Here is a 15756-nt window from a genome sequence, read left to right as displayed (position 1 = left end):
GACGGTAAAGCAGAGTTCAGCACAGAGTGTGTATGTGTGAATGCATGTGTTCCTTACTACTTTTGCATTACCAATCTCGTTCCCAGAACCAGGAAGGGGAAAAAGTTATAATTTGCCCTTGAACAAGAGGCTTCATTCGTACCTCAAGCACGTACCACCCCAAGTAACAATTTCAGGCTGATCAAACGCTTTTATAGCTGATTTCATTCAACCTGTGGCTGATCTATGGTTTAGGTTTAGAAATAAAAACCTTTTTTCAGCTCTTAAACATCTAAATTTGGTGATTTTATCAAGCTTCAGGATAATTAATAGCTGCTTTCGAAGCTGCAATGAAGCTTAATAGAAACTTTTCAGTCCTGCTTCAAGCAGTCGATTCTGCACAGCTATTCAACATCTCACCAGCAGCACTTCGTTCAACCTACGAAAAACAATAGTAAGCCTTCGTGGAACCTGCTTCCGCCATCTCAACCTGCGCATCGACCAATCAGCAGCTCAACTTTCTGTCTACGAGAACCAGCAGCCAGCCTTCGCGGAACCTGCTTCCGCCATCTCAAACTGCGCATCGAATATCCAATCACAGTTCAACTTTATCATGCGAAGCGCCGAAGCGTCTCCTGTGCCAATTCCTCTCCAGTAAGTCACACGCCAAACAAGCAGGACCCAGCAACAAAACATGAGGGGCAGCGCGTTTCGTTCAACCGTGGCGACCGAACTGCTGCCCCACCTCCCACTAAAGCTAAGTAGTTTCTTGTATGCAAAGCGGTAAGATGTTAACTCAGCTTACGTTACAGCTCTACACAACAGCCTTTCATCGTTATGTTCTGCTCGGCTTGAACATTCTATCCCCGTACGTCATCGCTTCCGACTTGCACCGCATCCTGCAGACAGCGTACCACGTGATTTGGTCATCGCTTCGAACTTGTATCCAGAATCGCATCGCTGCACATCTCAACAAGACTTCGATCACGTCGCTTCGTGCAACTAGTATTCTAACCGGGACATCACTTTCATCGACCTCAGGGGACTCAGCTCAAGCAAAGGTTTAACTGCCACTGCAAAACCAGCTCAACGATGCCCGGTGGTACTCTAGAAGGAAGATACTACTGGATAGCGAGACGCTCGGAGTCGTTCGCGGACATGTTTTATCGACGCCGGCTGCATAGCAGTTGACGGAGTCGAATTCGTGCTCCCGTCCTCGACGCCCTTGGTCCATACTGCAGAAGGGGATAACTTTGAAACCCTATGGCTTCCAAGGGGGGCAGTATGTTGGAATACTCCAACCAGTACTAAGCGTCGACTCGCTGTGAGCCAACGGTGAGTTACTGCTAACCCAAGCGCATCAGTTCGCGCGCAATTGCTGTCGACAACTAAGCCTCATAAGCAGCAGCAGCAAAGTGAGTTGAAAGTCAGTAGGCATTCAGATGCCGTATAGTCCAGTAGGCATGTACATGCCAATTCGTGCACGTCGCTTTGTATTAAATTGTACATAGTTGTATCACAAACTATACAGACAACACGCGAACGATTTTTCCAGGTACCAGAAGGGACGTGAGAAAGTCACTCACCGTCCCTTCACAAGAATTCATTTGTTTCACTATTTAAATTCACCGGTAGGTTATCTAGCAACGGCAAACAAGCGTTTTTGGTAACCATGTAAAACAAAATCCGCAAGCCAGCAAACAATTTATTTTACGTAAATTTCGCAAAGCCGACCGCGTATGGAGAATGCATCTTTCCAAAAAGATGGCAATACAATTTCTAAACAGAATCGGTCAGACTGGATTGGCTGTTGAATTGGTCGTTGGAGGTGTGGTGAATTCGGCGTTATATATAATGTGGATGGTGGACATCGGACAGTGACCGATTTACTGGAATCAAGCAGCAGGTCTCTGGAGAAGGAACACACTTTTTTGTACCATGAGTGCATCGACAGATCATCTAGTTTGTGGTAATAGAGACAGATAGTGTTGAGAGCCACATGATACGTGAGCTATGCAAGGGACGAAATTCATTCACTTCAAATGAAGCTGGTCCCTGAAATTTTATGCTTTTTGTTCTACGCGTGGTGTCTGTATAGTTTGTGGTTGTATATAGTCGCTGTGTTTTAAATATGTGAGATTAAAGTATACAACAGTCAATTCGTGTTATCCGTGAAAAGAAGAACTTGTCCCGATAAGGAAGGCTTCCCTCCTAGGCAGTTACTCCTCCACTCCGCCCTTTCCACTGGCTACGACAAATGAGATTCCGCTTTTGATGAATCTCAGGCACACACACATTTGCATATATATAATGTAAATACATTATCTGAACATGTGTGATGTTTACCACGCGCACTGCAGTGACACTGGCATTCTATTTATATTGATTATACTGTAATGACCCATTCCACTGTTGCCCGCCTATGTCTTGTCCAGTGGTCATTGTCGAACCAGGGAAGCACGTGTTCATCAGAACTTCCAGAGTTTCCCTGGTGGTAACAGTGAGACTCCCATCCTCTAATGGAACATAACAAAGCAGGTATAATTTAATTGTTAGCCTGTTTATTCTTGCTGCTATTCCGCTGCTGCTACCCTCCAAAAAAGGAGGGGAATCTGAATCGGTACTGTCGTATCCGAATCCAAAACACATCCTTGGTTCTCGAAAATAGCACACAGAATGACTTCGCTCGTTATTCTCGCGTTCCTCGAGCTCGACCTAACGGGAAACGTTGTCCCACTCAATAGGATTATATACATGGCTGCCAGAAACAATATCGACTCAAAGTTTGGGCAGTGCTAACATTTTGAAAGTGACATTATTGTTTTATATTTAAGTTCATAACTAAGCTAGCTATGATTACTCTTGATTTGATCATAAACATTTGCTTACATTCAACCATGTCATTGCTATTCACCACAGGTACAAAACCGGTTTTTATTCGAAACCTCTGGCAAAAATCGAACAGAAATCCGGCAGAAAAATCGTAAGGCGAAATTTCTGCCCGAATCGGATGTTGCATTTCTGCTAGTTTTCACTAGAAATACTCACAGTAAGAGATACGCGGAAACTGAAGCCAACGATTTGGCATCAGTGTACAAAAACTGCCAGCACTTTCTGCGGAGCAAAATGCTGTAGCAGTGTGGCTTGATTGCTTTCAAAACATGTTCCGCTTCTGTTTTGTTTACATTCAATTTTGCTCAATAGAGCGATATATCTTTTAACTTAATCAATGTAAAATGCATTGCAAAGGTTTATACACACTGTGTCCGAGTATAATATTCAAGGTGCGTGACAATAGCTTAAGTAGATTTCATAACTATTTCAATACTTGTTAGTCAAACATTTATGCAAACAGTATGCGTGTTCGATTGGCTCCTTTTGACAATTCTCGCAGCTCGATTGGCTCCCAAGATGGCTGCTTCCGCGTATCTCTCACCTCTGAGTATTTTTAGTTTTCACGGGTGACGGCGGTCACGCCAGAAATCCGGCAGAATGTCTGGCAGAAAAAGTTTTTCGTTGCCAGATTTTTGTTATTATTCGATTTCTGATGCTGGACGCGCCTGGTGTGCAGTAGTATAATCAATTGCCCTTATTCTGCGAGTCACGTGACTCAATACGAAAATTGTCACTCGCCGTGACTCGCCACGGCGAGTCGAGTCACCTAGGTGACAACCGAGTCACCTAGGTAAGAAACCCCTGTCACCTAAGTGACAGACCGTGTCACCTAGGTGACAAAGCGAGTCACCTAGGTGACAAATGTCACCTGATTCGCGGTGACTCCAAATAGTCACGTCACTCGCCTCGCAGAATAAGGGTGAATATATATAGATATAAAGCATTGCACCCAGATGTCAGTGCGCTTTTTTTTCTTCCCAGGTTTGACAGTATTGTGGGGTTTGTTTTGATTACTTATTCGCAAGACCCAGAAGCAAAAAAACTGCAAAAAGGACAAAAATATATATGTTGTACAGAACTGTATGAAAATCCTATGTGAATTTCGCTGAGTGTACTGTTATCATTTTCCTGCTTCGTAAAAGTAGGCTATTTCCGGTTTCCGCAAACAACTGGTACGAATTACAAGTAATAAACCCACTAGCAATAAAGTTAGGTTACAAAGGAATCAAAACAAAACACACAAAAACGTCAAACCAAAGTTGAGGTTAGGTACCGTGCAAAGGTTTATATTGATTCAACTTGTGCAGTGCACTCAGTGCACTTTAATCAAACCTTTGTAGGGCTTTAGAGTTTCGATCATGTCGTGTTCTGAATCTGACAGTCGCTAATGTGCACGGTGCACCTTTGGTATATTTTCATTGGTTACATAAAATAAAAACAAACAAACAAAATAATAAGCAAGTGTTTTTGGTTTTTAGGTTTATAAAATAAATCTAAAACGACGGATTGCAGTATTTTATGAACATTAAAAGTAATTTATTACCTCGTTTATATTAAGATGTATATCTTATTTGTAGTGACGATAATTTGTTTTCTAATGGCGTTTGTTTCTAGCATTACCCGACCGGTAACACATGCATTAGGCAATATTTATTTAAAGTGGTAACCGTACTCTTTTGTATTACAGATATTCTCCTTATTTCTACACGATGCTCCGGAAGTTCGCATTCTACGTGCAGAAGTGGACATGCTGCGCCGAGAGTTGTCAAGAATCTCCATGCGGGATGAGTACATTCGGTATGTAAAAGTGGAACGCAAACTGGTAGCCGCGGAAACCAAGTTAACCGAATCGAAAAACCGTGATGCTGGTCGACGAAAAGTTTACGAGATTGCAGTACAGTATGGCCTGTATGCGGTGCTAACGCTTGGATTAGTAACAATATCGATCGTTTACCGTTATAAGCCCATCGTAGTTTTTGGTGAAAATTTCAACTTTGAACCATTCGGTAAAGTGTTGAATTTCCCAACCGGAGTGCCCAATGCGGTCTCTACCGTTTTCTGGATTGCAGTCAATAATTTCGTTGCTCGCACGTTAGCTGGTTATGTGAAATAAGTATGCTGATAAATAAAATCGTGTGTACAAAATTGCTAGGATATTTATGAAAAGACAACTTAATGGAGTTAAAATTATGACTGTTTATTCCTAAAGCCTTAAGTAAAGCAGTTTAACTGGAGGTGTAGTGATGGTAAAATTGAACCTCATTCTCTATCCAGCTAGCAACTTTGAACATCCTTTGCTCAGAGAGGTTTGGTCCCATTAACTGCAAACTAATCGGCAATTTTTCCTTTGCCGACAGGCGAATCGGTAATGACAGAGCGGGAATTCCACCCATGTTTGCAGGTTGCGTACAAAAGTCCTGGACAGCACATTGATCTCTGTTATTACTGCGGATGAATTCGTTGTAGCTAGGAGCTGTACTAAGCGTGGTTGGTGTCAGTATTACGTCCACTGTTTGGAAGGCCCGGGCAAAGTCGTTCGCTATTAGTCGCCTCACCTTGAGTGCCTTTTGAAAGTATTTATCGTAATTGTTCCGTAAGAGGAAAAAGTTCCCAGCGAGAATTCGATTCTTAACCACGCTGTTAAAACCTTTGGCTCTCGATCTTGCATAGAGTCGTTCCGTGCTGAAATTGTCATCCGACCTATAACCATATTCTATACCGTCATACCGAGACATGTTACTGCTAACCTCGCATTGATTCAGAATCGAATACACGAAAATAGAAGCAGAAGTATACGGAAGTGAAATGGATTTAACGGAAGCTCCTGCGTTTTCTAACATATCAGCTACCTTGGTCCAAGTGTCTAAGACTTCACTGGACAAACCAGGACAATGATACTCAGCAGGAATGCCTACTTTCAATCCTTTCAAAGATATCTGATCGGGTTTTGGTATGGAAATTGGTTCGAAAGGAATCTTCAGTGTTGTCGAGTCGCGCTCATCTGGTCCAGCGATAGCATTAAATACGGTAATGCAGTCTTCTACAGTTCTGGTAATAATTCCTGGAACATCCATGGAGTTGACTAAAGGTATCAAGCCATGTCTGGAGAGCAATCCATAGGTAGCTTTGAATCCAACTACTCCACAGTAGGAGGCAGGATTGCGAGTTGATCCACCTGTGTCTGAGCCGAGTGCACTGGGAATAGGAAAATAATGTAGCAACAAAAATCAATCAAATGCTATCTTTTCAAACTTACGCAAAACAGACACCCGATGCAACTGCAGTAGCTGAACCGCCTGAACTACCACCAGCGATTCGAAAATTACTGCCTTGCAAGTCTTCACTCCAGTAATTCTTGGTAGGTCCAAAAATGGAATCAACAGTTCCTGAACCCATCCCGTACTGATCCATGTTCGTTTTCCCAATCAGTACTGCACCGTTTTGTTTCAATCGCTCGTAAACCGTGGCACTATAGCTTGGTACGAAATTTTCCAGCATCCGAGATGCGCATGTTGTGGGCACATCTTTGGTGCAAAAGTTGTCCTTAACAGCGATTGAAGCACCATCCAAAACACTGAGCGGTTTGCCGTTTTGATAGCGCTGATTTGCCAGCTCAGCCGACTGAAGCGCGCTGGAGCTGCAAATTTTGCTAAAAGCATTGAGATCCCGCAACCGGTCCGCTAGCGCAAGAGCCCGCTCGGTCGTCGAAATCGGATCTAAGGTTTTTGTGCGAAACAATTCCGAGAGCTATAAACATAGACGGTCTAGTGCTTGAAATAATGCGTTAGAAACTTACGTACTTACCTCCGTTAATTTAATCGGAATCCGACGATTCATGGTTTAGGTTGCAGGTTCTAGCCTGTTTTAACGAGCATTAAATGCAATTTTATTCTTGCTAAAAAATTCTTAGATAAACGGAGAACTATACAAATCGAAAAATATATGTACTTAACTAATAAATAGGCAGGGATTAAAACATTAATTTTACAAATTTACACAATGATTTACACGCATCGAACTAATCTTTAATTTTCCTGTTTTGTTTTGCTCTAATTATTCGGTTCTTTAGCCGTATCCCGTATGCACTCGGGTTTATTCCTTTATTCCTTTTTGTTTCCTTCGTTTTCATTGACATTGACAGTTGACACTTGACACACCAATTTCACCGCAGTTGTTTGTGCTCTCTTCGGATTTATGGCTTTTTCGCGTTAACTTCAGGTTTTTACGGCTGCGGGAGTAATCGAATAATAGCATTTTCTCCATTTATTAGAATTTCGAGTTCACATTAGCAAGTAGTATAAATTTTAAGAAGAGATTTAAAATATGGCTTCGTCAAACTTTCTGGTGTTGCTCAAAACTTTTACGGTAATAAACTTAACTAAAATTTGTGCTTGGAGTAGATTTGCTGCACTTTTTGCTATTTGTTTTCAGGACACCATTAATCAATCGTACAAAACCGGCAACATCGATCAGTTAAAAGCCGAGTATGATGCACAGGCCGGCTCCAGCGATAACGATCGCAAGGCAGCACTCCATCAGGCGTTCCGCGATCTGCTGCTTACGAAAACCGCCGACATTCCCGCCATCGAAGGTTTCATTAATTTTGCTGTTGCAGCCTGCCGGCTGGAAATGACGTCGCCCACCATTCCGGTCGTGCTGCTGGGGGATATTTTCGATGCGGTCACGCTGGACAAGTGCGAGCAGATATTCACCTACGTTGAAAATAACGTCGCCACCTGGAAGGAGGATTTTTTCTTCACCGCCTGCAAGCACAATCTGCTGCGAATGTGTAACGATCTGTTGCGGCGGTTGTCGCGATCGCAGAACACGGTTTTCTGTGGAAGGATATTATTGTTCTTGGCCAAGTTTTTTCCGTTTAGTGAACGGTCCGGGCTAAACATAATTTCGGAATTCAATCTGGAAAACATTACCGAGTATGGAGTGGAGGGCAGTGAAATGGGCGATCAGTTGGGTAGTTCGGAAGAGAACGGAACCGGCAATCAGCTTAAAATTGATTATAATTTGTATTGCAAGTTTTGGGCTTTGCAGGACTTCTTTCGCAACCCTAACCAGTGCTACAACAAAGTTCAGTGGAAAATGTTTGCGGCTGTGAGTATTAGTTTTGCCATTTTGATTGTACAAAAATTAATGTTATTTTACTTTTAAAGCATGCGGGAAGTGTAATGTCAGCCTTCAGCAGTTTTAAGCTGGAAGAACCACGTTCATCGTCCAGCAGCAGCACTAGCAAGTCGACGTTAACTCCAATGAAGATCCCGTTGGAGGAGCAAGTCCGAGAATCAGGACATTTTTTTGCCAAATTTCTCACCAATCCTAAGCTACTTTCGCTGCAACTCTCCGATTCGAACTTTCGTCGGTCGGTGTTAGTTCAGCTGTTGATTTTATTTCAGTATCTAAACTCGACTGTTAAGTTCAAGGCAGATAGCCATTGCCTAACGCAATCTCAAGTTGATTGGTTGAAGGAAACGGAAGTAAAAGTTTACAAACTTATTGAGGAATCGCCCCCGAATGGTCGCAAGTTTGCCGATTCTGTGCGGCATATGCTCAGCCGGGAGGAGTTGTGGAATAGTTGGAAGAATGAGGGTTGCAAAGAGTTTAAACGACCGGAAGCAGCTGGAAGTTCAACCACGACTGCTGGTGCTGTATCAACTGCAGCAACCGGCGAGGAACCTATGCCTGCGGTGCGGTTGCCGATGAAGCGCCCTCGTCGAGCGCTCGGTGATTTAATAAAAGATTCCACAAAGCAAGGGAAATTCTTCATGGGAAATCCAGAATTGACGCGACTGTGGAATACTTGTCCCGATAATTTGCAAGCCTGCAAAGGTGAAGATCGCAACTTTTTACCGTCTCTAGAAGCGTATTTGGATGGATCGAAGGACAAGCAAGATCCGTCGTTTGAGTGGCGGGCACTGCGTTTATTGGCAAGACAATCGCCACATTTCTTTACTCTGTTCAACAGCCCTTCCTACAAGGTGGCCGACTATCTGGAGAGCGTACGAAAGAAGATCCAGAAGGACAAGGTGGACACAAAACTGGAAGTCGTGCAGGAAGACACACCGCTTCAGAGCGAGCAGGGCGAAACGGAAGGAGAAGGTTTTGGAGCCGAGGAGGAAACTGATCAGGTTCTTGTTGGTTGTTATTTTTATTACACTGTTTGGTTATATCAATTTGGTTACAGATGGACTCGGAATTGCTGAAAACCGAGCAACTCACGCCAGAGGATAAGAATACACACAAAACGATCACCGTTAGTAGGCAACAAATGGCCGAACTGGCCCCGAGTATTGGTAAAGATTGGAAGCGACTCGCTACCAAGCTGGGCTACAATGCGGACGAAATTCAGTACTTCGAGTCGGAGAACGTAACCGTCGCTGATCAATGTCGGCATCTACTGCAAGTGTGGTTCGAGGACGATATGGATGCCAGTTTGGATCAGCTGGCTTACTACCTAGAAGGGCTGGAAATGCTGACGGCAGCTGATGCAGTCAAGCAGATGATCGCTGCATTGAGTGACGACAAGGTGGAAGAAGTGTCAGACTAACGGGATTCTTAAGATTATCATTGTTAAGGAATATATAAAATTGCACTTCGAAACTGCACCGTTGCGGAATGAATCACTAACTCATACTTACCTTTATTTTGTAATTTTATTACGAGAACGTTCTCATTTAATCAAGGTAAGCATGTTATATCTAGGTATATCATAACTGACTACGTATTTTTGAATAATAAAACAACAATTGTTTTGAAAGATGCCGCTTTTATAGTTTGGGGTCGAATATAATGCATTACGGATGAAACCCGTTTGTGACCATCATTTGTAATGTAAAATATCAATCCAAAATCAGCTCAGGGTAACTTTCGATTTTGCTTTAACCCTTTATAAGCCAGTGGCAACTATATTGCCACCAACAAAAGTTTTTAATTTTGCTTCTATAACGCCATTACAAATATTTTAAAAAGTTTTTGTCCTTCCGGTGTTCGGCCACTGAAGGGGGGGGGGCAAAAAAAAGTGAATTTTTTAATCGAGCAAAAAAAACATGGATTTTAACATTTGCAATGGCCTAAGTATATTGATGTCATTATGGACGCAAAAGAAATATTTTTCGTTGGTGGCAACATAATTGCCACGGCCTTATAAAGGGTTAAAGGCCGTGGCAATTATATTGCCACCAACGAAAAATATTTGTTTTGGCCTTATAAAGGGTTAAAGGGGGGCTCCGTAGCCGCAAGGTTACCGAGTCTGCTTTGACAAGCGAGTGGTCGTGGGTTCGAATCTTAGTAGAATCAAGCCATTCGATGTCAAGTGACTTTAGCATGGGTTTATTCTCAGGCCCCTCCATTTACCCTTCCTTCGTGCTGAATTCTATATTTACCCTCTGAAGCCTCTTGACAGTGCAAATGTCCCTCCTATAGTTAAGTGTACTGGTCAGAGGTACGAATGAGTCCTCGTCAGGGACGGCTATAATATGGGATAGTGCTGGCAGCGAGGAATAAGTGGGTAAAGTAGATTAAGCTTTGAAGGAAGGGTAAACCCCAATACACGCAAGCACGCATAAAATTTAATAAGCATATCGCTCACTCAATAGCGATTATAGCAAAAAGAAATGCAGTGCAGGTCATACAGCAAACACCCGGGCGATATTACAATAGATCAACTAACTGGTCGCAGTAATGAGTCCACACATGGAAAAAAAAATAAAGGGTTAAAGGAAGACTATCCAATTATGACCGGTGGTTGCGTAAAATTTGCCTCATTGAAAGTCGTCCAATGATGAAAGCGTATGAAACTCTTCATGTCTTGTACGTGTGAAATCAACAAAAGTGGTTGCTATGGCTACACCAAAAGGAAAGCGGCATGAGTTTCATACACATTTTGTTCGGCCAATTCTATCCTATTTAACATTTATAGGTACAGCTGTCTTACCGTGATATCACTTTGATCTGATGATTTGATCACTTCACGCACGAGTGGGTTGCCATGTGTCACTACACTATGAGATCTTGATAGTCTGGCTAATCTTTTTTCGCTGAGGAATCAAGGAATGCTGCGAGCATGCAGCGATTGCATGTTTCTCACAAGGGGAAACAGTGGCTTCTACTCACATCTAAGATGGCAGTCCCATCTGCTAACTGTATCCGAAACCCGAAAGTTACAGAAAATGTAAGAATATATCGGTCTGTATTATTGGCAACGAATTTTAGCATGAAAACACGGACACGAATCGAAACATGGAATATACTGGCTCAGGTTTCAAGGGAAGCTAGTCAAATAATTCTTCAGATCGTGGGGCTGAGCGAGGACCGCTGGCCGGGTCCTGACAAATACAAGCCATCATCCGGGCAAGTCTTGCTCTATTCTGGCATACAATGAAAAATAATACTCGAGAAAGAGGAGTTGGATTCCTACTGAGCCCAGGGGCACATGCGGCCCTGATGAAGTTGGAATCAATAAACGAAAGAATAATCATGCCCGATTCATAACCCGGGTTAGCAAGCTTATTGCAATCCAGTGTTATGCGTCAACAGATGCTGCCGACTTGCAGGAGAAAGAGAGTTTCTACAATCAGTTGAATAGCTAGGTTGAGAAAATCCCGAAGGGGTTTATTCATCACATTCACTTCCAATTGGGCGTCATCAACGCGAACGTTGGCTCAAATTTGAACGCGTCATAGGAGAGAAAAGCAAAAACGGAGAGCTGTTTACAGAGTTTTGTGATAATAACAACATGGTCATTACCTCCCTCTGGGTTAAAACCACTCTAATAAAAAAAACATAGTCTTTGGTGGGTCACCCATCTTCCATAGATCAGCACATGGGTTTCCAGCGACGGCTAAACAGAGACAAATGCTTCTTTAATAAACCTATAGTAAAAATTCTTGGTCATCTGGTTACTCGAAAAGGGCTTAAAGCAGATTTTGAAAAGATAGAGGTAATTCAAAAGCTCAACCGTCCTACGAATAAACTTCAGTTGCAACGTATCTTAGGAACAGTTACGTATCTGTGGAAATTTATAGAAAATTTATCAGTAATTACAGATCCGTTAAGACAATTGTTAGTAAAGGATACAGAATGGGTATGGGATTATCCTCAAGAACAAGCCCTAACAAAAATTAAACAACTTATGTTGAATCCTCCGGTTCTGGCATACTTCTAAGTGAATGCAAAAGTCACGCTGTCTGTTGACGCCAGTTCGAAAGTTTTCTGAGCAGTTCTTCTTCAGAATGGAAGACCGGTTGCTTATGCGTCAAAATCATTGACAAAAGCCCAAGAAATTTATCCTCAGAGAAGGAGGTGGCAGCCATCCGGTTTGCGTGTAACAGATTTCACGGCTATATATATGGCAAAGAGCTGGAAATCGAAACAGACCATAAACCTCTAGAAACGATCTTCAAGAAGTCCTTAGATAGAGCTCCACCTCGCTTGAAGCGTATCCTTCTCGATGTTACGCAGTATGGCCCTACTATTCAATACAAAAAAGGGAAGAACATTCCTCTGCCAGATCTCCTCAGCAGAGATGTAGATAACGTGGTCTCGAAGGAAAAGTCAGATGAATTAGAAGTACATATTGTTTTACAAATGTCAAAGTCAGCAAGACAAGAAATCACGACCGAAAGTCTAAAGCATCCGGAAATTGTCAAATTAGTGGAAACTTTCATGAGTGGCTGGCCTAATGAAAAACGATTGCTGCCCGATATTCTTCGTAAGTATTGGTCCTTTCGTGAAATAGCCGTATGTGAAGGACTTGTTTTTCGATCACACCAAATTATAATACCAACCAGTCTACGAGGCAAAATGCTCAAAGTAATACATATGGGACATACTGGAATCCAAGGATGCACACGTCGTGCGAAACAGTCACTGTTTTGGGTTGGAATGATTGCAGAGATAGCAAAAATGGTTGAGAATTGTACCGTTTGCGAAAAGTTTCAAAGGTCAAATGTAAAACATGAGTTGATAAGTAACCAAATTCCTATCCTACCGTTTGAAATTGTTTCGTCGGATCTGTTTCATTACGGAGGAAACGAATATCTATTAATAGTATACAGCTAATCTGGTTGCTTTGATTTCGTCCAGTTGAGCGAACCTACATCCAAGGTTGTCATTAACCAATTAAAGAGCTGGTTTGCGGCACACGGAATTCCACGTATCTTGCTTACTGACAATGGACCTCAGTATTCTGCCCATGACTTTGCAAACTGTAGCACGTCTAGCCCCTAGCCGCCTAGCATTTTCCCAGGTGTAATGGCCTTGCAGAAAGGTTTGCGCAAACTGCCAAAAATATGCTTAAGTGCTGCTCGGAGGATGGAACCGACATTCAGTTAGCTCTTCTGATGTTAAGAAACTCTCCAAGAGATAATGAATTGCAATCAGCAAACCAAAGATTAATGAATCGCATTCTCCAACAGTTCCAACATCCGAATCCACTCTAAGACCGCAGATGATAAGCAACGTTACGGAAACGCTGAGTCAACGACGACAACAGCAAAAGATTTATGCAGACAGAGGAACGATTAAACCGCCAGAATACCATGAAGACCAAACGGTCCTGGTACAGGATGCCAAATCGCGAACTTGGAAGGAAGGAAAGATAGATGAAAGACTGGAGCAACCAAGATCATACATTGTGCATCTATCTGACGGAAGTGTTGTGCGCAGGAATGCCAGGGATATCAAACCCAGGAAAACATCAGTAAAAACTATCGGTCATCAGCATCGCGAGGAATCACCGTGTTGACTGCAGCCTACAGTATACCCAAATGACATCGAAGCAACACTAAACTCCCAACCTCCAGAAGAAGGTCAATCGTTGAGTGATACCAGTAACCCATCTTTGGTAAATCCTCTAAGCACCAGGAGTGGACGAGTAATCCGTATGAATCAGGAGAGCAGCTATGAATACTATTGACGGTCTTAAAAGGGTAATTCCTAGTGGGTAAAGGGTAACACCAGAGTGTAATACCATTTCCTTTATATCGTATCTTACATAGACCTTAGATTGACACTTGGACAAGTTGGACTGTGAGAACTATCGAGCGATCACCGTTCTCAATGCCGCTTATAAAGTGCTGTCCCAAATCATTTTCCGCCGTCTATCACCAATTGCGAATAGATATGTGGGAACTTATCAAGCCGGCTTCGTCGAAGGTCGGTCTACAACGGATCAAATATTTACACTGCGGCAAATCCTCCAAAAGGGCCGTGAATACAGAGTTCCCACGCATCATTTATTCGTTGACTTCAAAGCCGCATATGATACCATCGACCGGAAAGAGCTATGGAAAATCATGGACGAGAACAGCTTCCCCAGGAAGCTCATCAAACTGATTAAATCTACGATGGATGGTACGCAGTGCTGTGTTCGGATTTCGGGTGGATTGTCAAGTTCATTCGAATCACACAGAGGGCTTCGTCAAGGTGATGGTCTTTCATGCCTGCTGTTCAACATAGCGCTACAAGGTGTTATGAACCGAGCGGATATCAACACGCGGGGCACGATATTCAACAAATCTAGTCAATTCGTCTGCTTTGCCGATGATATGGATATTATCGGCAGAACATCTGTGGCGGTGGCTGAACAGTACACCAGACTAAAGCGCGAAGCAGAAAAGATTGGGTTAAAGGTAAATACGTCTAAAACAAAGTACATGCTGGCCAGCGGAACCGAGGCCGAACGACACCGCTTGGGCAGTAGTATATTGATCGACGGCGATGAGTTTGAGGTAGTCGATGAATTTGTCTACCTTGGCTCACTGGTAACGGCGGACAATGATACCAGCCGTGAGATTCGGAGGCGTATTATCAGCGGAAGTCGTGCTTACTATGGGCTCCACAAGCAATTGCGGTCGAGCAGACTAAGTCCCCGTACAAAATGCACCCTGTACAAGACGCTTATTAGACCGGTTGTTCTCTACGGGCATGAAACATGGACAATGCTCGAGGAGGACCTGCGAGTGCTCGGAGTTTTCGAACGACGAGTGCTAAGAACGATCTTCGGCGGCGTACAGGAGAACGGAGTATGGAGGCGGAGGATGAACCATGAACTCGCACAGCTCTATGGCGAACCCAGTATCCAGAAGGAGGCTAAAGCTGGACGGATGCGATGGGCAGGGCATGTTGCAAGAATGCCGGACAACTACCCTGCAAAGATGGTGTTTGCCTCAAATCCGGTAGGAACAAGACGACCAGGAGCGCAGCGAGCAAGATGGTTAGACCAGGTGGAGCGAGATCTGGCGGAGAGTACTCGGTGTCCGAGGAGTTGGAGAGCGGTAGCCCTCAACCGAGTTACATGGAGAAATTTTGTTCAACAGGCTTTGTCTTAGGACGGCAAGCCACCTAAGTAAGTAAGTAAGTAAGTAAGATTGACACTTAACTGTATACATATATTGCGACATTTGCCCCTATTTAGACTACCCTGATTTACACGATTATCACAGTCGAATCTCGCACATGATTTCGCTCAAAGAAAATGAAGTGAAAAAGAAGGGGGAAAAGGAAAAAGAAGTCAAAATAATTAGTAGATCAAACTTAAAGCCACTCTGTGTCAGATTAACAGTGCAAAATGCGGTACGTTGCATTAAATGATTATCACAGTAGTCTAAATAGTCATAAAATGGGCAATACTGAAGAGAGAACGAAATAAATCATTCTATACTCAAGTCTTTTGCCCCACACTTGTATCTATATCACAAATACCATAGCGGGTAACCGTCGACACTGGAGATCTCTGATTTCATCCCTTTGTTTCCGACCGTACCGGCTGACATGGACCAATATAAGAGAGTCGGTTTTCTTTACTAAGCCATCGATTTAGCCGAATTTCTCGACAGAATCTTTTCAACTGGTTCTCGGGACAGTCAAAAC

The 15756-nt window shown here is 43.1% G+C and overlaps 3 protein-coding genes across 3 annotated transcripts; 2 read left to right on the top strand and 1 right to left on the bottom strand.

Annotated features, from left to right (window-relative positions):
* Positions 1-4371: 4371 nt before the first annotated feature.
* Positions 4372-5060, top strand: LOC128732560 (guided entry of tail-anchored proteins factor 1). The gene is made up of 2 exons (XM_053825833.1): positions 4372-4501; positions 4562-5060. The coding sequence occupies exons 1-2, from the start codon at positions 4433-4435 to the stop codon at positions 4985-4987; spliced, it is 495 nt and encodes a 164-aa protein (XP_053681808.1). The 5' UTR covers positions 4372-4432; the 3' UTR covers positions 4988-5060.
* On the bottom strand, positions 5029-6830 carry LOC128732556 (glutamyl-tRNA(Gln) amidotransferase subunit A, mitochondrial). Its single transcript, XM_053825830.1, has 3 exons — positions 6679-6830; positions 6131-6621; positions 5029-6069 (listed from the first exon to the last, which is right to left on the bottom strand). The coding sequence occupies exons 1-3, from the start codon at positions 6709-6711 to the stop codon at positions 5100-5102; spliced, it is 1494 nt and encodes a 497-aa protein (XP_053681805.1). The 5' UTR covers positions 6712-6830; the 3' UTR covers positions 5029-5099.
* A 253-nt stretch (positions 6831-7083) lies between these two features.
* Positions 7084-9602, top strand: LOC128732554 (THO complex subunit 1). Its single transcript, XM_053825827.1, has 4 exons — positions 7084-7239; positions 7306-7983; positions 8043-9014; positions 9071-9602. The coding sequence occupies exons 1-4, from the start codon at positions 7198-7200 to the stop codon at positions 9431-9433; spliced, it is 2055 nt and encodes a 684-aa protein (XP_053681802.1). The 5' UTR covers positions 7084-7197; the 3' UTR covers positions 9434-9602.
* The last annotated feature ends 6154 nt before the right edge of the window (positions 9603-15756 follow it).

Source organism: Sabethes cyaneus, chromosome 1 (assembly GCF_943734655.1).
Source record: "Sabethes cyaneus chromosome 1, idSabCyanKW18_F2, whole genome shotgun sequence".
In the NCBI taxonomy this organism is placed as follows: Eukaryota; Metazoa; Arthropoda; class Insecta; order Diptera; family Culicidae; genus Sabethes; species Sabethes cyaneus.
Note: the sequence above shows the minus strand (reverse complement) of the source record. Positions and strands in the feature narration are given on the sequence as shown.